General features: G+C 41.8%; 1 protein-coding gene and 1 long non-coding RNA gene across 6 annotated transcripts in view; one reads left to right on the forward strand and one right to left on the reverse strand.

Annotated features, from left to right (window-relative positions):
• Window positions 1–26,114, forward strand: part of LOC143369805 (uncharacterized) — a 190,178-nt gene that overhangs the window by 109,522 nt on the left and 54,542 nt on the right. The gene's annotated exons all lie outside the window — the stretch shown is intronic.
• Eya (eya transcriptional coactivator and phosphatase 2) overlaps window positions 1–26,114 on the reverse strand; it is a 97,466-nt gene that overhangs the window by 55,846 nt on the left and 15,506 nt on the right. For 3 of the 4 annotated variants that reach the window (XM_076814088.1, XM_076814086.1, XM_076814085.1), the window contains exon 1: window positions 5,872–5,888. The exons of the other annotated variant lie outside the window; for it this stretch is intronic. In XM_076814088.1, the coding sequence (XP_076670203.1) occupies window positions 5,872–5,873 (2 nt within the window). In that variant the 5' untranslated portion in view covers window positions 5,874–5,888. Of the gene's footprint in view, window positions 1–5,871; window positions 5,889–26,114 lie in introns of those variants that run through there. 4 annotated transcript variants of the gene reach the window in all.

Genomic DNA, 26,114 nt, shown 5'->3' on the forward strand with positions numbered 1-26,114 from the left:
CTGGTTTTTAGTGTTTGTGGATTTATATTTCACAGCTCAGACTTCTTTGCAAATATCTTTTATTGCTGTATACAGTTTAACAGTTTGCTTAAGGGGTAGACACGTCACGTGGTCTGGCTGATTTGGCAGGTCGGTATTACAGCAGGTTTTTTCTGCACAGAAATGGTAATATCCATAGATACGCTGTTGCCTGGTGCACGCGAGAGGGAGCTGTTCGCTATTTCCGTATTCTATTCTGAATACGGAACGAAATTCTCAATTGTTGCGTTGTACTTGTAAAAATTTAAATCGAAAGTCTGCTGGTACTGCAAACGTAGAAAATTCATTGTAGATTTTAATTACATAAAATGTGCTTATGCTACAATATTCTACGTTGGCAGTAAGGAATTATAAGTGAAAAAGAAAAGTAGATGAGGGGATGTCCCCTGTAAATGAAATTTGTTAGGTTAGTCATTTTTTTATTAGCATAGTACTCAAATAGACAATGAAGGTTATACACTTATTATAAGACAATTAAACGTCCTATGCAGAAAGCAGTTATGAACAAACATTACATATAAAATTGTGTTGGATGTTGAATTGGACTAGTGAAAATGCGCAGGCTGGGTGCGCGTGATTATTATATGGTCGGCTCCTCGAAGTGACCGAAAATATAACCTATGTTTATGCTATATGACAACAACCCTGATAGCCAGATCTGGGCAGCAGAATCTGACGTCAGAACTGCAGCAGTCTGTGTCCGCATTTGGCTGCGTTCTGATGTGCAGAGCCTGAGGTGCAGTGCCTGATGTCAGATGGACAGCAGATCGACAGCAGATTTCGCTGTCTGGTAGGCACAGCAACAGCGCCATCTGAGGTCCAGAATTACCAAGCAATTGCCTACAGATGGCGCTGTTGCTGTGCCTAGCAGACGGCGAAATCTGCTGTCGATCTGCTGTCGATCTGCTGTCCATCTGACATCAGGCACTGCACCTCAGGCTCTGCGCATCAGAACGCAGCCAAATGCGGACACAGACTGCTGCAGTTCTGACGTCAGATTCTGCTGCCCAGATCTGGCTATGAGGGAAATGTTTAGTGGCTATTTCGTTCTTTTACACTACATTTGTGAACCTTGTATCATCCTTCCAAAACATTATTATTACGCCGCAATAGTATCATTAGGACATCGGGTACAGCATATAGGCTATATTTTCTGTCACTTCGAGGACAGAAAATCCGCTACTGAAAATGCGCAGGCTGGATGCGCGTGTTTGTTATATGGTTGGCTCCTCAAAGTGATAGAAAATATAACCTATATGCTATTTCCTAAAGATACTGTTGTGGCGTAATAGTAATGATTTGGAAGGATGTTAAAAGGCTCACAAATGTAGCGTAAAAGAACGAAATAGCCACTAAACATTTATTGTCATATAGCATATACATAGGTTATATTTTTTGTCACTTTGAAGCATAGACATATATAGACAGAGCGTAAGCTGAGGGGGTTGTAAGAATCGCGGTAAGGGGAGCGATACAGGCAAATCGGGTAACGCAGTGGTTATGTATACCTAATGCTTCCGAAGCTAACCCGACGTCGGGCCGACGTGCCTGTATCTGACTTCTGCCTTTTCGCCTCCAAGCCTACCGTTCCCCTCGCCTATAGTCCCAGCTTCTGCTCCGTCTATATATGTCTATGCTTTGAAGAGCCAACCATATAATAATCCACGCGCATCCAGCCTGCGCATTTTCAGTAGTCCGGTCGGCGTCATGGAAGGGGTACCTCCTCCGCCCTGCATTTGTGGTACTATTGCGAGATGAGAAGAAGCCCGACTACCCACAAGCTAAAATGTCACAGGGGCAAGGAGAATCGCCCGCTCGCTCCACCCAATTCCTTGCAACAAAGTCCGCCGCGTAACGCAGAACGCGAACGAAACAAATCACGACAGCCCGCGGATATGGACAGCCGTTAAGAACCGAAAAGTAGGACTTCTTGGAGGGGGTACGGTGGAGCGAGAGGGCGATTCCCCTTGCTCCTGTAACAATTCAGCTTGTGGGTAGCGGTCTTCTTCTCATCTCGCAATAGCAGTGGAAACGATATTTCTGAGCCCAGTGAAATACGTGGGTCATTCCATACGAAATCGGATACTTTTCGGAGTAACATTTCAGATTTAGATGAAACTTGGATATGTTGTAGTCTTTAGGGATATATAAGCATATCTTGACGGATTTTTCAAAATGTCAAAAATTGTGGATCTTACAGCTCTGTGAAATATAGTGTTAACTTTTTTCAAAAAGTTTTAACTGTTGAACTAACAAACTGATCAAAATGAGCTTTTGGGTTGAAATTGTAACAATGAAGACATAAGAGTACCTAATAAAAATTATTTCACGGAAAAAAAACAAATTTTCGACCATTTATTTTGGAATTGTTCTAAACAAATGCCATGTGTTAATAGCGGGGCACTGATTAAAATTTTGAAAAGGTATTCAGTTAGGTATTCAGCGAACAGTATTCTCCGATGCTCGCGGTGGCTCGCGGTTACTTTGTCGCTGTCGATGGGTCGTAAAAGAGAAGGATAGAACGGGGATTGTAGCAGCCGAGAAATGAAGCCAGCGCCTCTGTCTGCAGAGATACACAGATACACAGCGTTGCCAACAACATTATGCAGGACCACTTACTTAGCGGAAGGGGAACACCCACAGGAGTAGTGGCAACGTGTGCGTGAAGGCGTTGCTGACGTATTACCAGGAGTGGTGGTAACGTGTGCGTCAGCAACGTCTTCACGCACACGATACCACAATTCCTGTGCGTATTCCTCTTCCGCTAAATAAAGCGGATAATAAATTGTTCGAAATGATAAATTCTTCGCCCTTGAAAGCACCGAGCTAGGCCCCTCGTGCCCCTCAAGAGCGAAAGATCCTCATGGTGGGGCACAACCGTCGCTCTTGCCTTCGCTCGCAACAACCCGTGGTTGCTCTTCGAAGCCAAAAGCAAAAGTTGGACAGGCCTGTCATAGAGATTGAAAAAAGCTGATATGAATTAATATACATGTGTTTTAACCCTTTCGCGACTAGCGTCGGTTATATACGGCTTACACTAAATGCTTCATACTAGCTGGCGCCGGTTATGTCCGGCATCCACTAAATGCGTCATACTGGCTAGCGCCGGTTATATCCGGCCGGCATCCACTAATCGCGGCGCGTTTCTGGAACGAGTAAAGTTTTTTGTTTTCTATCTTTTTGTGGATTATCATAGTTAAAAGTAAGGTCATTAATCAGCAATTCCAACAAAATCCTCTAAGATTTTATACGGACACATTGGGAGCTCCAAAAACGCCAGAAACTCTTAATGTGTACGGTGTGCGCTAATGGCACGACGACCCGCTCCCAACGGCGCATCGCGCCCCAGCCTCACCGTCGTGAAAGGGTTAAAAATGACGGTCCTGACTGGTAAACATTTTAACGTTCTTCTGTGGTTTTCAGGTAATATTGGTCTTAAAAAGTGACGTAATCCAATTTCAAGGTGTAATTCTTGTTTGTGACATCTGTAGTTTCGCGCTGAACCCACAAAAATTAAAATTAAAACAGATTCATTAAGTTGATGGCCGAAAAACGACGATTATTTCAAGACAAATTCGGTCGTGTTTGTGCGCTACTACAAATCCATGACTTTTTAATTTTTTTATGAAAATCTCGAATTTTTACGGACCATATCAGAGGCTTGGCGCGAAATGGCACATGTTTTACACATCCTGAAATTTTTTTCAAGTCGATCTGAATCTCCATTCCTTCGCAACTAGCAGAAAAACAAGAGAAAAAAAGATTCGAGAAAAACGCGTTTAAAGATTCTGGGCAAAGGCGATGCTATAAATTACCGCTTGACCTTTTTAGCTACCAAATCAACAATTTTGCGAATTTTCGTATAAACCAAGCGGCATTTTATTTAGAAAAGATAGTACTTTCGGAAAATTCAATAAAAGATCGATTTTTTGACCTAGTCCCCTTAAGGACTATATCGGACATAAAATATTAGACAAAAATATATGAAATTTGATATACTTGAATATCTACGTCTTATTCATAGTAAAATCTACGTCTTATTCATAGTAGATGTAAAGAATGACAGTTGGAGTCTTATTTTTACTTCTAGAAAGGTATTTTTCACTTTACAAATGCTTCTACAAGCATTATTTGCTAAATTTTTGCCAGTGAAAATGCCCTGAATTCACAATTTTCTCAAGTTATCCCGACCTCCGTGATGTTTACCAGAGCTGTACGGAAGGGGAGCTCGAAACCCAACGATAATGTAGGTGTGCAACGGATAGGGAAAACTACAGGGTCAGCGTTTTATCCTGCAACCTGCGCTCGCGCGAACTTGTAAAATGGCAACACCGCCTCACGGACGCATTCCACTACAACCATGCACCGATACTTCCGCCATCTATGAGCCAATGGTGAAAGTGTAGGGTCTTTTAGGTGCCAGTAGAGGGTGCTTTTGACTTTCGTCAGAGAATATTAAATTTGACGTAGCAGACGGGTAAGAAAACGGTAGCCATTTTTTTTAAGAGTGCGACTGCGCCGATCGCAGGACAGCAGTAATGCCCGAGCTTCGAAAATTTTGGGATGGTCTCTTTCAAATTAACGTCTCAAAGAGTTATTCGGAATTTCCCGGCCTGGCTTGAAGAATTTGTGGCCTCTTTCGTATAACTTTTGAACTATAAAAGATACCGGAATGCAATTTGCGCCGCAAAATGAGGAAAAATTATTCCCTCTTAATGATGGATAATTTAACATATTTTACGTTTGCTTAATTGTACGAGTCCAGTCGACACTGTTTTCAAACCTCATTGCAGTAATCTGGGGTGCGAATGGTAAACCGATCATAAAAGCGGAGCGCGCGGCTCGCTTACCTGGGCCGGGAAATTCCCAATAGCTCTTTGCCACGTTAATCTGAAAGAGACCATCCTAAAATTATCGAAGCTCGGGCATCACTGCTGTCCAGCGGTCGCTGGCAGTTCTCCGAACGCCGGGCCGGTGCATGGTTGTAGTCGAATGTTGCCATTTTACCTGTTCGCGAGAGCGCGAATTGCAAGATGAAATGCTGACCCTGTACTTACGCCACGCGCCTACGAGCACGCACCTACTCTACTGCAGTTCTTCTCACTGATTCTACCCTCAGCAACGGGACAGCTGGACGCTCAACTGGTTGCTCGCAGTTAGGCACTAAAAACGGCTTCTTGCGCAGCCCTGACTTACACTCTTACAGTTTTCCCTATCCGTTGTATACGCGCGGTATCATTGGCTTCGAGCTCCCCTTCCGCGCGGCTCTGGAGTATACCATGGAAGTCCGGGCCTCTTAATGGCTCAACTGGCCCTCGCTGGTCTATATTTACCCGATCGGTCGCCCACTATTTGTCTCTTAGGTATGTTCGAGACCTTAAATCGCAACTACATACTAAACGTTTAAACGAATGCTCTTCTATATGCCCGCTCACTGCGTCTTCTACTTCCATCTTGCATATTTTCTTTGTCGTTTCAACACTATTATACCTTTATTTCAGTATCTAATGTCTTCGCCGAGGACAATTTCACATTTCTCGATTTAAATATTTCTGTCTGTAAAAATTCAGTTGAACGACCAACGAATAGAATATACATTAGTGAAAACGAAAATACCATTCGAATATTATAACCGATTTGCAAACCACAGTCATATGAAAGTTATTATGTAGAAAAATGGTATTTACTGTATTTAATTGCATAGTCATTTTGTGGAATTACTTAAGAGGGGAAACACTGTAACGGTCTGAAAAGTAAGGATATTTTCGCGAATTTTTTGCAACCAAAAAACGCAAGTAAATCAATGTATTACTTAGTATAGTTAATACGTACATATTGAAGGGTAAAAAAAAATGTTTCAAGCAAATTCATGAATCCGTTCCCGGTATACTCTTAGTCAAAATGTGCGCTGCGGTAAAATCGTTCCTCTGGCGTTGACAGTGCTTTAGCCATACGGTTAATCTGAATTCAAAAAGACAAAAATATTTAGAAACTAGAAGCTTACGTCTATTACAGGACGTACAGAAAAGTCAATATCTTAAAAGATAACGAAATGGCGGAGCACTGAAAAAAAAATCATATTTTGGAGAGAAATGTTGATAAAAAAAAAAATAGAAGGGAGCTGTTAATTAATAAAACCTAAACGTCATGTAATGGAGATGGGATTTTTGTACAATAAATGGCCTTACTCGTGTCAATTGGATGTATAGTTATCTTTACATACTGTCAACCCGGTTCGAAAATGTAATTCTGAGAAAAGCGCATTCAAAATGCCGCTCGGTTCGATCGCACGCTTAACACCGCTTCACGGAAAACACTACATCTCGGTCAATGTTATGAATTTCTTCATAAAATTAGGGGAGACTATACTTGAAACGTATGTCTTTCAGAAAATGTAAAAAAGAAAAAATTGATTTTTCCAATTTCTTAAGTGTTTCCCCCCCTTAATAAATAACTTGCAACAAGTTTCGTAACAATTACAACATTAAATATGCATAGATAGGTAAAATAACCCTGTTCTAGTCAAATTTGAACTCAGTATAAAAAGTTAGTAAGCAGACATTTACACCTCTTCGATACATCGCCCTCGCAATTATTTAACCTCGATTTTTCCACAAATGGATGGCCGTCTACACCTATACTCCCAGTCATTTAAGAAGGAACCCGTTTCGCGCATGTAGAATGAGCTCATTGGCTCCGAAAAAGCGTTGGTGGGGGTACAACCAATAGTGGCTTCTCCCGGCACCAATGAGCGTCAACCTGCGCAGAACCGGCCTAAACTCGTCGGTCGGCAGGTTCCTTCATAAATGACACGGAGTATAGAACTCCGGCAACCGTCTACAAAGGCGTATACCTGCTATGACATATATACCATTCCACCTAAGAGTAGAAATAGCGCACCAGCGGGAGATCCTCGGTCGACGGCGAATTGAGTCATTCAGTATTGAATATGAAAATTGTCATATTACTGATTACACTTTGGTGAGAGTATTACCGATGGATTGGTGAGTTTATGGTGACGAAAATGAGTCCAAACGCGAAGCAATTCGGTCTATTTTTATGTAAACACGATTCGAATTCCAGTTCCTCAGTTTAAGGGAAAAACTCGCTTCTGGTGATTAACTCACAACATTTCTCCTGCAATTATCGAAGTAATTTACCAATCCTTGTAATACCAGATAGGTACTAAACATACAGGTAATTTCTCCTGAAGGCTGCATTTAAGTCTTCAGCAGACACGTTACAATTGGGTGAAGTTGTTGATATTCTCCATATAAATTCTTTTCTGCGGTATTACATAGTGTGTAACGGGAAGAAGTCACGTTCCAGTGTGTGAATTACAACATTTAGTGATGGTCACTACGTCGAATGGACCGAATTGCTCCGCGTTTGAACTCATTTTCATCGAGAAACCTTAAAAAATCCAGTGGTAATACTTTCATGAACATTTATCAGAAACATGAACATTTTATTTTTCTGTACTGGGTATTTTACCTGGCCCTATCGTTTTATTGCTCTTGGCAGTTAACAGGCGACCTACCCAGGACTGCAGGCCCTCGCTCGCAGCGAGGAAGCACAACTGTGAGATGGGTAGGTCTTTCCCGATAATCCGGGGAAAGAAGCATTTCAATAATCCGAGGAAGACGGGGCGCGGGCAGAAACGTGCCTCGCTATATTTTCGTAGATTCGTACCCGCGTTACTTACTGCACTTATCTTATTGTTAGCAGAGGCGGATTTGAAGATTTGGCGCGCCTAGGGTAACAAGTGTCGGCCACGATTTTCGCAAAATACCATAAAATATTTTAATTTAACAGAGTTGAGACAATTTTACGATTAATTCAATATGACAACTCACATATGAGTTATTACTAATTTGTTATATGAAAAAGAAGCCTCAAGCCTCTGTGTTTAAAGATCACCTTTCACTTTCGGCATTAGAAAATCAAATGTTAATATTGTCGATGAAAAAATAAAGAGTTACAGGCAAAAACATGTTGCTACCTTTTTCATTTTTTTTTGCCCAAAATTTGCCGCCCTAGGCTGCGACCTACTTATCCTATATACAACACCGCCCCTGATTTTTAGTCTTAATACATTAAGTTAGTAGTTAACTGTGCGAGTCTTCTGCACATTTTCTCGTCGTTTCCTCGAAACCTAGCAGGTTGCAATACACACGTTCTTAAACCAGTCTCTCGCCTCTCGTGTGGCATTATATCTCACCGGTTCCATCGTGTTCATCCCGTTCGAGTCATCTTGATTCTCGGGGAAACTGCTGGATTGCACATCTTATCCTTCCATTGCAAAAAACACTTTATCTATTGCGCCCTAATCTAGCCCCAACCAATACTAATACCATCGGCTGTGAAACAGTCGACGGCGACGAGAAGAGCGAGGGCTCAGTGCATCGGCAAGTTTACCGTACTATATTGTGCGTGAAATCTTGCTGTGCGCTATCCTGATGTGCACTAAAGAAATGTGCGTTAAACTGCATGTGTCCTAAATTATATGTGCACTATATTCTGTATCCTATTTTGATGTGCGCTAAATTGCATGTGTAATACCGTACTGTGTAGTATTGATATGGAGCTGAATAGGATATCTTTTGAGTACAACACAATTTTGTTTGCTGCCCAAATTCACTCTAAGAGAGTGAAGTTGGCCCCTGACAATTTTCCGATTTTGTGTTTATGACGTACTCTGGGAGTGCAGGAATCTGTACGGATAGACTCAGCCGGTACGCCAGGGTTCGATGGCATCGACTCTTTCGTGTAGACTTCGTTTATTACCTTCGTTCGACTATGTACGATGAACTGGGCCATCGGCTATATACAGTATTTACAATGGGTTAATGTGTTGTACGCTCCGCGTCTTCTTATCGGAACGGACTCGACCCCAGGCGTCTCTTTATGGGAATAAGGATTGCGACTGGGCAAACTCCAGGGCGTCTCGGTGGAGGAGGGCGGTAGAGACCCGGCAAACGGGTCGGGACATGGCAAAATCCAGGCGTCTCCTTATCGGAATAGGATAGAGACCGGGCAACGTCTAGGCATCTCGGTAAAGGGAGGCGGTCGAGACCGGGCAACGTCTAGGCGTCTCTGTAAAGAAAGACGGTAGAGACCGAGCAACGTCCAGGAGTCTCTGTAAAGGAAGACGGTAGTCGATCGCTTGGTTGGCTAGTTATGCGGATATTTGCGGCCAGTTTGCTTGCGCCAGGCAACTTCCAGGCAGGGGGTCTGGTAGAGTGGGAGATCCGTGCCCCCACTCGAACTGCCTGCCTTGGTCGCGCCGGGGCTTATGTCCGGTTTCCTGGTAATTAACAGCTACGAAAAATCGAGGCGATCTAGCGGCGCGGTGGGGAGTGAGCATCGGTGCTTCTGACGCGCGCGAGGCCGGCGTGATTCGACTCAGCTCGGCCGAGTTCGGTCGCGGTCACGCGGGTGCTTGGCCTCTCGCTCACTCTCGATCGCGCGGCTACGCACTCGACTTGTCGCGCTGGGACGCTACGTCACATGTTATTACAGTATTTCCTCGTTAGCGACTCGATTTTGTGTACACGATACCGACTCTTCGCTATCCCCACCACTTTTGTCTCACTCTTGCCCGGCGAAAGCTGGAGCGAGATGGAACGAGAGCGAGCGAGAGGCACTGAAAGCGAGCGAGGACGGTACGAGACCGACGACGCGTTGATGTTTTGTCTCGCTCCGTCTTTCGGACGCCTGACATTCTGTCCTTTGCGCTTGCGACCATCGCGCACGCTCGCCGCGCACGCAGTGTTCCATCTCGCTCCCCCCTCCGGCCAGAAAGAAGCGAGAAACGAACACTCGGAATTAGGGTTCTGTTCACGATACCGACTCAACGCCGGTCCCGACCAGCGAGTCGCTAACGAGACAATACTGTAGTCGCGAACTTAAAGGCTTGAAAAAAGTTTTCAGGAAAAAGTTACTTCTTTTAATTATCAGTCTATACTAAAAATATGTACGTACTGCCAATACGGTATTAGTTTCTACTTTGACGCTGCATCATTGCATAAAAATTAGTTGTATTTTGTGTTACGTAATGTAAATATAAGGTAAGTCCGGCACAGTTGCCCCTTACATAATATGGCTATGAAAACTAATGCTGATATTATTTATTTTACCAGAATAAACCTAATACGTTTAAAATTTTATGCTCATTCAAAACAGTGGCCAATATTTCCTTTAAGACAACATTTGTTGAAAATCGGGTTGAAAACTAAAATCATGACATCTGTCTGTCTCGCCCGAAATGCCGGGAGAGATGGTCCATATGATTATTCAAGAGAAATGACAAAAAAGAAATCAACATTATTTATCAATTAATACTACTAGAACTACAGATTTATCAAAAGTCAGTGAGAGTTAAAATTTAATTACAAATAAACCTGATATTAACATTTTAACTCACTAACAAAAACAGAATTCGAAACGATGAAAATTACTTGAAATGAAACACATGAAATTTATCCTTGTAGCCTTTGTGGATTGAAACAAGGATAATTGCTGGACAGACAAGGTTTATTGGGATGAGGTAGGAATACATGCTTTGGTTGATAAGACAGGGCTACAAGAAAGACGTTGCGTCTCGCTGCGTTTATACTTATTTTACGGGATTCTAATGTGCTTGCGGCACTTGACTTTATTCTAATGAGGCGTCCAGGAGATACTCTGCACTCTCCCGTTCGATTGATGTCCAGGTATTGCCGCCGAACTTTCCATATCAAACGGGCGTCCAGGAATATTCTCCCGTACTGTTAAAACTCGGACGTCTAATGAGATGCTCTATACTCTCTTGACCGACAGGCGTCCAGGTATTATCGCCGAACTCTCCATATCGGTCGAGCGTCCAGGAACAGACTCTAGTGTTCGACTCGAGCGGTTTCCCGCCGTGGCTAGCCGCGCGGCTAGGAGATTCCGCCATAATGGCGGAAAACAGACACTCATCGCATTGTGTTGCGTCTCGAGTAGCCTACGCTGCTGCTGTAGCAGACGCGCGGACGCGGCCGGTCGAAAACGCAGCTAGGAAAACGGATGCATGCTTCACCACAAGAGCTGTGCTCGGGTTTAGGCCGCCGATCGCGGCTAGGAAACTCGATCTTTAGGAGCCCCAGTAGCAGCGATCGCTGGGGCCCCCAAGCATCCCAGTCATTCAAGTCTATCGTACGGGGTATGAGGCTACACCACACACTACTACAGTTTTCCCTATCCGTTGCGTGCCCACGTGATCATTGGCTTTCGAGCTGCATTTCCGCGCGGCTCTGGTAAACATCATGGGGCCCAGGCTCCCAAATGACTCCAACTGGCCATCGCTGCTATACAGGCTTATTGTGTGTGATGTCTCCAGCCCGGGAATGTAGACTCCTCATTTCATAGAGAGCCCATCCTTTCTGTTGGATCAATCAGTATAAATGTAGGTGTAGTTCTTATAATTTAAATCAATGAGTTCTTTAAGCTCTTGATTGATCGCAGGAGAGCCTTTTATTTGTATCCAAAAGGTGGTATTACATTCAATCTCAGCCATGACTGCATTGCAATTGAATGTATTGCAAGCGTAGTTGTGATCCCGAATGTGTACATCGGCTAAGTTGTTGATCTCCCTTAGGCAACTCGTGAGTACTTTATCACAGGCCGTCTTGACCTGTACTGTGCCGGGCTGTCAATGTCCTAAGTAAACTCTCTGAGTTGTCTATTGGTGTCATGGCTATTATTTTGATATGATCTTGTTCAGGTAGTTTTTGCCCAGGAAGATGGATCTTTCTTTGATATTAGGCAGCCCTGCCTCAGATAAAACCACATTGTTCGGGTACCATTCGCATTCCAAGAACAAGTTTCAGTGCACGGGTTTGTATAGATTCATTTTTGTTGATCAGGTGTTCTTTGTTTGGGAGATACGCAAAGCATCCATAGTCAATTTTTCACCTTATTAAGGATTTATATATAGCTAGGAGCGTTTTAGGATCGCAGCCCCACCACACCCCTCTGCGATATTTAATTATATTTAGTGTCTTTAGACTGTTTTTGTACCTCGTCTATGCGAGGGCCGAAAGTAAGTCTAAGATCAAAGCATATGCCCAGAAACTTGACTCCATCTGTATTGTATCTCATGTGCTACCCTATCTGAATCGATATTTCGCCACGCTGAAGATTCCTTGTGTTAAAGACCATTATGTCAGTTTTTTCCGGTGTTAGCTTTAGTCCTATTTGGAGCAGGTTATTATTAATACTGGAGATAGCTTGCTCAATCAAGTTTCTAGCTCTCTCTCTATGAATGTGCTTCTTGTATAGACCACGATGTCATTAGCATACTGCGAAACCCGGACTTCCTCAGAGATCCCATCCAAGATGTTAGAGACATAAACATTGAAGAAAATGGGGCTTACCACCTTCTGGTATCCCTTCATACATTAGTTTGTCGTTATATTCTGTTACAAAACTGGCTGATCTGCAATATGTCAGGTTGGCTATGAACCTTATTACACCAATCGGAACGTCTAGTTTCACCAGTTTTTCCAGTAAGACGCTTCCCTGCACATTGTCGAATGCTGCGCTGACATCCAGGAAGGCAGTAACCATGAACTAACTATGGACGAAGCCTCCTTCTGCGTACAGGGTCAGGTTCATCACATTATCAACACATGAGCAACCAACTCTGAAACCCGTTTGGCTTGTGGGAATGATAGTATTCACACCACCATTATAGCCTCGTGTTGATTAATCTCTCAAAAAGCTTAGATGCATGACGTAAGAGATATGGGCCTGAAGCTGCACCCATCTGATTTCTTGATCAGGATTATCTGACTCCTGGTCCAGTCATCCGGTATGGTATGACTACTGAAAATTTAGTTGTACAAGTCCAGTAGAAGTAATATACATCGTAAGGAGAGATGCTTGATCATTCCATAATCAATTTGATCCAGTCCTGGGGCCGAGTCCTTTCTGGCTGTTTCTAGTGCATAGAGCATTTCAGTCAGACTGAAAGGAGCATCCAGGAATTCGTTCGGGAAAATCTTAAAGTCAAATACTGCACTTACAGGAATCCAAGGCGGGCATATTTTATCAATAGCCTTATTGATGCCAATATCCATTCTACCTGGATCCACATATTTGCTATTTCCAACCTTAGTCTACCTGGCTTTCATTATTTTGACTTCATTCCAGAAGAACGTCGTTGAGGTCCTATAATTTAGAGAGGAGGCTAATTGTCTAAAATATTCCTTTTTCTTTTTCTTGAGCACTTTTTGGTACTGGCCACTTTGTTTTTATACTCGATTCAGTCACCAAGTATGCCTCTGTGTTTCCACTGTTTAAAAGCTGCCATTCTAAGCCTTGTGGCCCTATTACATTCCGCATCCCACTATGCCACCGGAATTCTGTGAACCTAATCAGAAACATTGATCTTTTTAGAGGTACATTGTGTTATTGCTTCCTTCATTATATCTATGGGGAGGTTATATTTCTCTATTATGGTCTGTTCCGACTGATTTAGCATGCGGCTGTAGTGATCGTCCACCCTAGACTGATAGGCATCCCAGTCAGTTATCAAGGATGATAGTCTACTGCTTCTTTTCCTGTAAATGTGCTTCTCAATGTTAATTGTAATGTGAAGAGGAAAGTGATCTGGGCCTAATGGTTCTGCCCATTGTTTAACTGAGGATAGGCCTGTGAGTTGTGGTGGAGTGATGACGAGGCCAAGGTTGATGTGACTATTGTTTCTTACATTCAGGTGCGTTTGGGTATTAAAGTTAAGGATATCCAGTTGGTTATCCTCTATTACGTCTAGTAGTTTATCTTCATTACCTCAGAATAATTGCAGTTCCAAGCAATGTGATGGGAGTTGAAGTTCCCTACCATCACAAATGATTCCAGCTGCTTTACTTGCGCAAAGAATGCCAGTGGCGCACTCTGGATTTTATTTGGAGGGGAGGGGGCGAGACAGATGACGCGCGACGCGTTGATACTTTGTCTCGCTCCGTCTTTCCGGCGTTTGATACAACTCCGTTCCTTTCTCCTTTTTTTCTTTTTGTTTGGGGGGCAGCCCCCTCCCCCTGCGTGCGCCACTGAAGAATGTATCCTACACAACAGAATTCAAGATATGTCCCGGAGTTCTATAACATGTAGACTAAATGTAGTAGCTCATCTTTCTTCGTCATTAGGCTTCTGCAGTTCCAGTGCACTATACTAATAGATTGGGGGCAGATCCTATTTGTATTGCTGTTTAGATTATTCATTTTCTCCATGCAGCCGTCCACTTAGGACGCTAGCTCTATTATTATTGACAGCAGTTGAGTCTGTAGCTGAAGCATTCTTATTACTATTATCCTCGGCATCCTTGCGCTGAGCGAGAATTACGTACTGGGGTGCATCATAATCCATCCTCACTAGTTCCTTTGCTGACTTGTAGCACCCCCTTGTCACTTTTACGACTGATGCCATTTTGTTGCTTCTTTACTTCTTTATTGTTATTCTGTAGCGTATATTCCTTGCTATTCGTGTCCATGTCAGTTATCTTATTATTCTTGTCACTAAGTTGGTCCCTGTCAGTTTCGTTAGTTGGGGTCCATTTGGTTGCCTTATTTGACCGGTTAAGATCGTTGTATGTTTTAAGGCTGGTTTTGCCCCACGAACTTCTTTTCCAATTACCTGGGTTCGTTGACCCACCTATTCTTTTTAGTTCAAGACCACTTTTTGAACTAGGGCTCTACAATGGAGGGAATTGTTCTTTTGTTCCAATCGCTTTTGTTATTGTCAGCACATTATCTACTTTTCTGTTATTAGCATCAGGATATTCATATTTTTTCTCCATTTTTTGAACTGCTTCCCCGGCCTGATATGGGGTTACATTATTGTATGCTAGGTACATTTGAATTTCTTGGTTGACGAGGAATTCGGGACACTTGAGGTTGAATGCCAAGTGGTCCCCTTTGCAGTGTTTACATTTCCCCTTATTATCACCAGGCCATTCTTCAGGGGAATGGTTAGTCTCCCCATAGTGCATGCACCTAGGAATATTTTTGCACCATGTCTTGGTATGTCCGTATAAGTAGCAGTTGGTACATGTTCTGACGCGATCAATGTAAGATTTCACCCTCATATTGAACAGACCATATGCTTGTATGCTATCAGGAAGAACTTCACCCTCAAAAATTACAAGAACTGTCCCGCTTGTGATTCAGCTGACAGATTGGTTTTCGTTACATACTGTTCTTTTGTTTAGTCTTATTGCTCTCAGGATTGGGCACGGAGCCTTGGAACAATTTACCAATTCTTCTATATCGTATTCCATGGGAAAGCCTGTAATGTTGCCTTTTCTTTACATTCTATACCTGGGAACATAGCCTTCCAGGATTGAATGCCCCAAATTATTTCCCCGAAACATGGGTTTTTTCGCACAAAAATGTTTCGTAAAAAAAGTTGAGTGTATGAAAATTCGCAATAGAGTGTAGCACAGAAGCCAATGTAATTACGACTATAATCCCGTTTGAATTTTTAGATTCGGTCAAGAATTGCATTTTTTTATCGTGGTAATAGTACGTGAAAAATTGTTTCGAGAAAAGGGTATTTAAAGTTCGACGTCAAGCGCGTTCGTCTAGTGATGGGGACTTGCCCGTGAGCGCCCTATTTTCCATGCGTTTATTCGATTAAAACAAAAATTCATTCTTTTTTATATGAATAAGTGTATTATTAATTAAAAGAAAAATCACACATTTCTATCTATTATACCTGCGTCACAATCCATCTTGAAAAAACGCCTATTTTTAAGGTCGTCACACTGTTGATCCCCTGAACTGCGTGTAAAATCTGTACCGTTAGGAATTTCGTTCTAAAATTTTACCTCGTCATTCTTAAGATATTGTGGGATGAAAATATGCAACAAAAAAAATTTCGAATTTTTTACCGCGGGGTGCATTTAATAGGGTAAGTTGAGGACAGTCGGCTCACCTAATATAAAATGGCCATTTAAGCTAACACTGATATTACTTATTTCATCAGAATAAACAAATGACTACAAAAGTGAATAAATGAAAGAAATAAACAAAAATAATAAAAAAAAAATTAAAAATCCCTCGCAAAATATTGTACATGTATCTGATAGAATAAAAGTTTACAAAGTGAGTCATCTCTCACCCACAATTTGAAAGTAAATCATAGATCCTATTCAGAACTACGCCATCTCTCCTTTCTGCAAGGGGAGATGGGCCTCTCATTAACTTTAAAAGGAAAGGTTAATATGGCCAAATATATTCGCTGCATTGTCCATTAATATTTCTACTATGTTATTTTAAATGCGATTCTGTACACTACTGTTTTATGGAAGAAGTGAATTATAACCTCAATTTAACTTTTATAACCTATAAATTCAGAAAAACACAGAAGGAAGCGAAATAACGCCATTCATTCAACTGTTTGGTTTCTAGAGAAGATTCTATTGATCTGCACTTTAACGCGCTTTTACGTATAGAGTCTGAACTATAGCGACTACGCCAACTCTCCTGCCCCATTGAATCACCTCAACTTACCCTATGTTAATACTTTTATATAAAGAGTGGCAAGGTGCATCGAAGAATGTATTAAAAAACATATAATTCCATTTTAAAAAACATGATCTTGACCTCCACAAGACCATTTCGCAGCAACCTACCAAAAAATTAATAACATCAGAATGTGCCACCCCCCTCCCCCGCGAAGTCATGCAATTTTATCTGAAACGTTTTTCGTTACGAAAAATAATAGTGACGTAAATTAAGGTGTCAATATCAGGAAAGACACCCTGTATAAAAAAAACATTGAAGACCGTTTCAACAAACGGTTGCCTACTGTCGGCTCGATGGGTAATGAAAATTCACCTGTTCTTACACTCACGAATATTACCTTCTATCCAAATAGAGTAAAGAGCTTTAGATCCAGACAGAACGTTATGATCTTATTTGAAACTCCCCCGCTTTCCTATTACCCCGTTTTCGTCACACGTTCATGAAAATCGCAAATGAACTCGCTCAAAAAAAGTTTGTTTAACGCGCAGCCCTCTTTTCCACCTATATCAGATTACCTTACAGGATCGCTCCACCAACTTATCTGCTTACTCTCAGGCGAGCGCGGCTTGTTGCGCTAGAAAACGCTTGACTTTTCACAGCACGGCATACGCACGCTTTACTTAGAACACACAGCGGTTGACCAATTAAAATACATTACTGGTAACGAGCCGAATGAGATGCGTAAGTTACGTACGCTCAATTGGTAATGACGTGTATACGCGTGCCTTTGTGTGCAGAGACACATCCGCGTGGCGTGCGTAATGAATTTAAGAAACATATCTATGCATGTATAAACTCAGAGTACCTACATTTATTTCGAACGGAGTTTTTACTCAGTTTCGTTTCGGACCAAACACGATCATCACAAGTCAGACTCGTGATAGAAATTCTAACCAAACATGGACGTTCTGCTCATGAACGTGACATATGCACACGAATTACTATTTACAAAAATTTCGATTAAAGTGCGTTTGACGTTCGCAACAGTTCATTCCGGCGCATCACTTTGGCCCGCTCGGCGAGCGTCGTCCCAAGTCGGTTTGGCCCGGATCTTTTCCTGCTAATTGGTAGGGCAAGGGGTTGAGGGGGCCGTCTCACTGGGCCTTGAAGTGTGTGCATACGCTAACACAGCTAGGAAAAACGTGTACGTATACGCAATGTAGTAAACAAACCGTGTCTACCAACTTTCGTCCTGGAATCGTCACGAAGGAAGTTTTTGCGGGTATAGTTGCCTCCAGTAGACATTCGTGCAGGGTGGTCTGGTGCGTTTGAACGCTAATAAGCACCGTACGTTGAAATAATAATGAATTTATGAATCATGTACTGTGACAAACTCGAGAAATAACAGAATGAGGCTTCAAGGATTCTCCGTCACCGGCGCTGATGGTATATTCGTGTCATGTACCATCAGGACCGGTGGAAGTCCAAGCTAGCCGATAAATGTAGTAAAGACATAGTTGCCGATACGTATTGAGAGTCGCATCGCGCTGTTGCCGCATTTCCCCTATTACTATTTTGTCGTCAGGGAGGCTTGAATGAATCACAGCGAAGCGGCTGGAGATTAGAGATGGGTAAAGATAAAGTGACCAGATATTTTCTGTTCCCATGCGGGACAAGCAAGCAAGCAAGCAAGGAAAAAAATGGGTTAACAGATCCGTGAGGAGATCTTTTCTGTAGTTTATTAAAGCATTTACAATATATTTAAAAATACTTTACGTATAATATGTTAAAAACGATAAATAATATATTAGGTCGCCACATAAGTTCGTACCGCGATGCAAAATATTTTACTGAAAAACTAAAGAAATTTTATAGTGACAGTATAATATTTTTACCGAAAAAATGAGAAGAAGTTGTGAAATAAGAGAGTGACAACATTTTTTATAGCAGTTATAGATGTGTTTCAAAAATTGATCTAAATATCAGTACAATAATCGGCATGAACTTATGGGACAACCAAATATAATAATAATAAATATGTATTTACAGGGTGTTAAAAATGTGATGGTCACCGCTTTTAAATAATCTTCTTCCGTTTCGCTTGCCTTTACAAAATTGCTACCATTATCTGTTATGGTAACCACAAATTTTTCTATATTTAAATTAAATTCTGCATGAATATTATGTAGCATATCGGTGATTCAACTGAAACAATGAATCCCACCAAAACGGCGACAAGCTAAAGTCCTTTTCAGATATATTGGCCGGTGAGTTCGGTTTCGCGAGGAAAAATCAGCCACCACCACCTGACGATCGTGGATTGGTAGTTGAAGTTGCGGGCTCCCGAAGGGTATAGTGGGGTAACGGGAACACTGCTCGAATCCGCCTGAACGAAGCTGTGTGGCTGTTGTTTATTCATAGCGTAGTAGTTGTGTGCGTTACGAAACTATGCGTAGACCAATACAAGATGAAGCTACCGAGAAAGAATCAATGTTCTGAACAATGAAGCTCCTGAATTTTTTCGGAGCTAACGCACACCTATTCTGATGTATGTACTTCTACGCTAAGAACTCGGTTTGGCCTACACGTCAGGAGCTTGGCGCTATCCCCACCACTTCTGACTCGCTCTTGTTCTGCGAAGGCGAGAGCGAGATGGAACGAGAGCAAGAAAGAAACGAGAAAGTGGGGAGATGCTTCGCGCGAGTGTATGTACCTCACGAACACCAAGCCCCACCGCGCGACGAGCAAGCCTAGCCCGAGAGAGAGTGAGAACGTAGAGAAAAGGAGCACCGAGGCAGGCGAGCGGGGTGGTGGGAGAATACCCCTCACAAAACTCACCGGCCAATAGATCTGAAAACGACTTTAGTGCAGCGGATTTTCCTTCGTACTTGGGCGAAATCCAATGCGCTGCTATTCCCAGGAAACTGCGTCGTCTACCAGACCATATATCCGTCGTGCATACAAAATCCACATTTTTCAAATCCTCTATTAATTGCCACATTTCATCCACATATAACGTATTAATTCTATGCCCTACGGTACGGCGGCTGATAATATTGACTGTGTTGTCAAGCCCCAGATTTTTAAATATTTCATAAAAATATTTATCGTCCACCAATTTTAAAGGGATCATTGCACTGATAACATACCTTGCAATGTCCATTTCAAATAGATTTTGATCTATTTTTGTTGGAGAAGGAAAAAGCACGGTAATGGACACTGCCATCTAGTGGCACCGCTGTGTGAATGCGTGAATGCGTATGCGGTGCGTGGTTTTGGTTCATGACAAAGCTACTCTGTATGACTAACAAGGGGACCCCACAGCTGAACCCCCGTGGATTTTAATAAAAATTTAGGGGATGAATCTGGAGGTCACCTTGATTACCATCTGCTAAATATTTTATGCCAATGAGCATTATTTATAAACAATCGGTATGTGAGCCTTAAAAGTAATTCACTTCAAGCCCATTTCAAGAAAGTGAATTGGATGAGTGCGTACAGCGCTTACTTCCCACCGAAACAGCACGGGTTCTAATCCCGGTCATCCTAATTTTTTTTCGTTTCCTTCAACCCTTATTTTAAATAATTAAATTTTATACTGCTTTGTTTCATAGATATTGTAATTTTTTAACATAAATGTGATATATAAACATGGTAAAAATACATAACTTTTTATACACGTACAAACATAACTGGTACATAACGACTTGTATCAACTTGTACTATAAAGACACTGTAAATTATATATTTAATATGGAATTTTTCTTTACAATACATACATGCACGTCTATGTAACTTTACAACTATTTATCTCACATATCGATTGTTTATAAATAATGCTCATTGGCATAAAATATTTAGCAGATGGTAATCAAGGTGACCTCCAGATTCATCCCCTAAAATTTTATTAAAATCCGCGGGGGTTCAGCTGTGGTGTCCCCTTGTTAGTCTGAACTCCTCCGAATGGATGCCACCTATGTGCTAAAGTAGGGCTGCACAAGGAGCCGTTTTTAGCGCCTGGCTGCGAGCAACCAACCAAGCGTCGAGCTGTCCCATTGCTAAGGGTAGAATCGGTGAGGAGAACTGCAGTAGGTTAGGTGCGTGCTCGTAGGCGCGTATCGTTAGTATAGGGTAAGTGTGGGTATTACTGCGGACTTTTAAGATAGGTTAACTTTAGAACGTTCGATGAAGCGCTCAAATGAATGAAAATCCCTCCTTCTTTTTTTAAAAAGAAAGTTGGGACCTTAATAATTTCATAAACAAAAATGTGAGGACGGGGTAATAGGCACAGTTAATTAAAAACACAGAGATTGAAACATCAATGTCATTACAGGAGTTACTGCGGACATACATGCATTACTGCGTGCCAGTCATAGACATATATAGACGGAGCAGAAGCTGGGACTATAGGCGAAGGGAACAGTAGGCTTGGAGGGGAAAAGGCAGAAGTCAGATACAGGCACGTCGGCCCGACGTCGGGTTAGCTTCGGAAGCATTCGGTATACATAACCACTGCGTTACCCGATTTGCCTGTATCGCTCCCCTTACCGCGAATCTTACACCCCGCTCAGCTTACGCTCTGTCTATATATATCTATGGTGCCAGTTACTAACGAAATACCAATTACTGCGCTTGTATTACTGCGGACTGATGTTAGGCGAAGTACTAGTAAAACAAAGCCTATTGACTTTTCTGTTATTTTTTTTATACTTTTTTCACTTTTATCTTTTCTTGCCATTTTTACAGAGTTGTACCTGTCACTCACGCACCGCGGCTCACTTTGGAGGTTAGTTTTGACGTACGGCCGGAGAAAAGGTTAGGTTACGTACGCAGTCGTCAGTCCTAGACCAACGTAATTCATCCGCAAGCGGAGCGGCAACGGAATATCCGCAGCGGCAGCGGTAGCGGAATTCGCGTGTGTGCTCACACCGGAGCGGATATTTCGCTGCCCCTGTGAATATTTGACATTGATCCCTGATCTGTTTGCCTACTTTCGTGAAAATAGGTTGTTCTTATGAATTTTTACCCTGAAAACTATTCGTCAGATTTAGTTGATTCCTTCTTTATTTTAATCTAGAAGGATAAGTCTTCCTGAATAATTTTTTTCCGGATGAAAAATCATTTTTATGGCAGTCAAAATTATAAGAAAATTCTTGTTTTGCACATATTGACTCGTGGTCCTAATTTTAAAATTCCGAACAAATACCAGCATATTTCCTGAATTGTTTTCTATAAAGTAAGCTTATCTATTGGTAATTTGCATATTCAATGTCGCAGTAAACTGTTAAAAACAGCGGTGCTCCCCGTTTCAGGTAAGCGAGCCGCGCGCAGCGTGTGGGGAAATCCGCTTGGCCTGGCAGCTTTAAGCTACGCTGGCAGCTTATTGAACAGTGGGGGAAATCCACGCATGCGCGTGATGAGGCCGTGACGACGTACCAATCAACGCCAAGATGGGAAACGAAACGGCGCCACCGTCAAGCCATGCCAAGCTAGGCAAGCCAGGCCAACCAGCGTCGCCGGGGAATCGGTTGTCGACGCTGGTTGGCTGCGTCCTCACTTGACTTGGTAGTTGACTTAGCATGGCGCTGGCGTCGTTTCGTTTCCCATCTTGGCGTTGATTGGTTGACGTCCCGACGTGATCACCGCCAATCCTAGCGGGGCCGCAGCCAACCAGCGTCGACAACCGATTCCCCGGCGACGCTGGTTGGCCTGGCTTGCCTAGCTTAGCTTGACTTGACGGTGGCGCCGTTTCGTTTCCCATCTTGGCGTTGATTGCTTCGACGTCACGGCCTCTTCACGCACATGCGTGGATTTCCCCCACTGTTCAATAAGCTGCCAGGCCGAGCGGATTTCCCCAAAACGCTTGCCCGCGCGTTTCGCTATTACGGTCGGCTGATCGTACCACTCACAGCGCGTATTACTTCAATGCGGCCTAAAAATTCTAAAACAGGCCAGTCCAACTTTTGCTCTTGCCTTCAAAGAACAAACGCGAGTGGTTGCGAGCGAAGGTAAGAGCGACGTTTATGCCTCACCATGAGGATCTTTCGCTCTTGAGGGGCGCGAGGGGCCTAGCTCGGTGCTTTCAAGGGCGAAGAGCAAATCACGGTTGTTCGTGCGAGCAAATGCGTGGACAGGCCTGCTCTAAAACAAAGCGAGCTTCGAAAGGTGGGTTCTCACCAGCGAACAGTTTGCGAACACTGTTCGCAAACAATATTCGCAAGTTGGTCGCAAACTTTTTATAACCATTGCTCGTGTAAAGGTGCGTCCTCACCAGCGAACAGTTCGCGAACAGGAAATTCAATTCCCATACTGTTCGTGAACAGTTCGCTGGTGGAGACGCACCTTAAGCTAGCAGCACGTATTAGCTGTCTGTTCATTCTGATTTACATAATCGGAAGTACTACAGGGCGATTCTCCCGCCAGAGTCCAGAAAGACAATGCCGCCAACAAGATCGCGCCTCGCTGAGTTTCGGGGCCTTCGACGCTCGAGTCAGGTTCTACATTTCTCATCAGATCTTTACGAACATGACGTCAATCGATTCTTTATGTTTTCCCGTGAAAATAATCTAAAAAATTACAGAATTCGGGCCATAATTAGGAAAATTACATAAACTATTGATTTGCATACTGTAAAGTTAACTTATTTGTCCTGTTTCATCGCTAGGCGGTTGCCACATCGATAGGCGAGACATGGCGATTGAGATGAGCTCGATATTTGATTTACAATTTGCAGTGAAGAAGCGGCTTGGAGAGCGGAAAATTTCACCACGGAAAAAACGTCTTGGAGAGCGGATCCGCAAATGTTGCGGATCCGCAGTCGCAGCGAAAATGTTTCGCGTTAGTCTGAACAGCCCCATAAGCCGCCACGTATAGTAAATTGCCGCGAATCCAACGCGGAAAAATATTCGCGTGTCCGCGGAAAAAAAAAACACTAAAGACAGGGTCTCACTAATTAGTGCAACGGCGCGCCGCGCACGACGTTTTCGTCCACTTGAGAGGGTCTACTTTATGAGGCCGCACGAAATGGGCCGACGCACAGTGGGATGCGAGAATGCCTTATTTATTTGGACATCGGTCAAAATTTGAGGTGTCGAAATTCTGTTCTATAGCTCCATTAAATCTGTATTAAGTGTTCGTAGCATTAAAAAACACAAAGAAATAAACTTTATATTCACATTAGGTTTGTTCCAATTGTATATGAATCTGACCTGTATGAAAATTTCAGTCTTTTTGTCTTTCAGTTGCACCACTTTAAACAATTATTGCCTAAATCCTGTTACTTCATAAGTTCTCAATATTTTACATATTACTGAGTATCTTATTATTAATGATTTTGTACGAAAAACATTCTGAATTAACTTGGATTTCATCACTAAACAACTGTATAAAATAAAAATGCGTTGCACTCAATACTATAATAATTCAATTAGTGATTTAAAGTTTTGCTCAAAGTCTCTCAAGGTCTAAAATACCTGAATTTAATCCTTTAATGGTAAGGTTTTAAAAAAGTAGGAAAATTACCTGCTACTAGCTGCGATTAATAAAGTAAATCTAATGTAAACATTTTAGTTTATACGTATTTAGTCTCGGCCAGCAGACATACTCGATCGTCGCGACGCGCGTGTATAAGTTCTGGGTATGTAAATCAAGAAAGTGGAATAGAAAATCCACAAATGAAGATATCTTATAACATCTGATCCATTAGTATTGATGTAAATGTAGAAGAAGAGGAAACTCTAATGAACATTAACACATAAATAATTTTTAAATGTATATTTTTCTGTTCATATTTTTAATAAAAAAAAATTTTCTTCCAAATCTCAGTTATTCTACTTAACATGAACTAAAAGTGTGCAAATTTTTACAATGAAAGTCCCAACCGGTTGGAAGTAATTGCCATGTCCAGTTATTGTCCTTACGTCGTTCCACTGTGCGACGCTCTGCCAGGCGCACGCGGATGCTTGTTGCGCACGTCGAAGACAGTGGAATTTCCACTGTGGAAATAGGATAAAGGACCCAATTACTGTCACCCTAAACTGTTTTACTTGAAATAACGAATAAATCTTGTGAAATGATACATAAACAAAATTTACCATACAATTGAAACTGTAATTTATACGATACAAAAAACAGCATTTAATTTTTTCTTCGTTAATTTGGATGAAACGATCAAACATTTTAAGCGGATATTAGGAGAGAGAAAATGATGTCTTCCTTACTAGGAAAAGAGAAGTAAGGAAGCTGTAATTGTAATTTTAAAACATATAGAAGTCACGGAAAATAATATTTTTTACACCTACGATTTTCTTGCAGGATTAATCAATGCAATAAATTATTGTTTATGAGAAATAGAGTAATTTGAAACTGATAAAGATGGACAACTACAATTTAGTGTTACATATCTGCATATATAGTGTATTACAATTATGCAATATCTAGAAACAAGTATACCTATCGCAGCAGCATAATTGTTGCTGTTTACCGTAATAATTATCATGTTATTGCCTACTTTAATATACATATAAACTAAATAATAGATCACAAATACACGTATGCAAGTGATATGTAGGAGTACAGAGTACATTTGCGTTGAAAAACACACAATTATTCAGTCTCTTCGACGATGCGCGGCGTGCATTCGCGTACGAGCATGGCAGAGAAATGCCGGCATAGTGCGCACACGATCGCTTTCGAAGCGCGCGCCGTCGTAAAATTGCACCATTCGGGTGTATTCCGATTCACGCATTATGCGCATAGACTGCAGAGAAAACAGTTCCGTTTCAGTCTGTGCGTGCATTGGTGGCGCTAGTGGCACATAGAACTCTCTAGAATTCTCCTACTTCTAGCGCATGAAGCGTGCAGTTCATGCGCGCATGCGTATTTGTCTCTTTGAAAAACACACCAAATTATGTGGTCCCCTCCTCGAAGTAACAGAAAATATAACCTATAAGCTACATGACAATAAATGTTTATTGGAAATTTCGTTCTTTTACGCTACATTTGTGAACCTTTTATGACTTAACATCCTTCCAAAATATTATTATTACGCCACAATGCTATCCTGATGAAATCGAGTGTAGCATATAGGTTATATTTCTGTCACCTCGAGGAGCGGATTTTCTGTCCTCGAAGTGACAGAAAATATAACCTATATGCTACATGACAATAAACGTTTATTGGATATTCCGTTCTTTTACGATACATTTGTCAACTTTTTATGACTTAACATCCTTCCAAACTATTATTATCACGCCACAATGCTATCTTTATGAAATCGAGTGTAGCATATAGGTTATATTTCTGTCACCTCGAGGTGCGGATTTTCTGTCCTCGAAGTGACAGAAAATATAACCTAAATATATGCTACATGACAATAAATGTTTGTTGGATATTTCGTTCTTTTACGCTACATTTGTGAACTTTTTATATCTTTTTTTATTAATTTAACAGTTTTTCCACTTCTTTTATAAAGAAAAATCATGGCCGGAATTACCCCACGTTAATTCCGTAATTTCAGTCAAATAGTAAAATATATATATATATTAAAATAAAAAAATATATATATATATTTTACTATATAATTAT

Source organism: Andrena cerasifolii, chromosome 6, assembly GCF_050908995.1.
Source record: "Andrena cerasifolii isolate SP2316 chromosome 6, iyAndCera1_principal, whole genome shotgun sequence".
Taxonomy (NCBI): domain Eukaryota; kingdom Metazoa; phylum Arthropoda; class Insecta; order Hymenoptera; family Andrenidae; genus Andrena; species Andrena cerasifolii.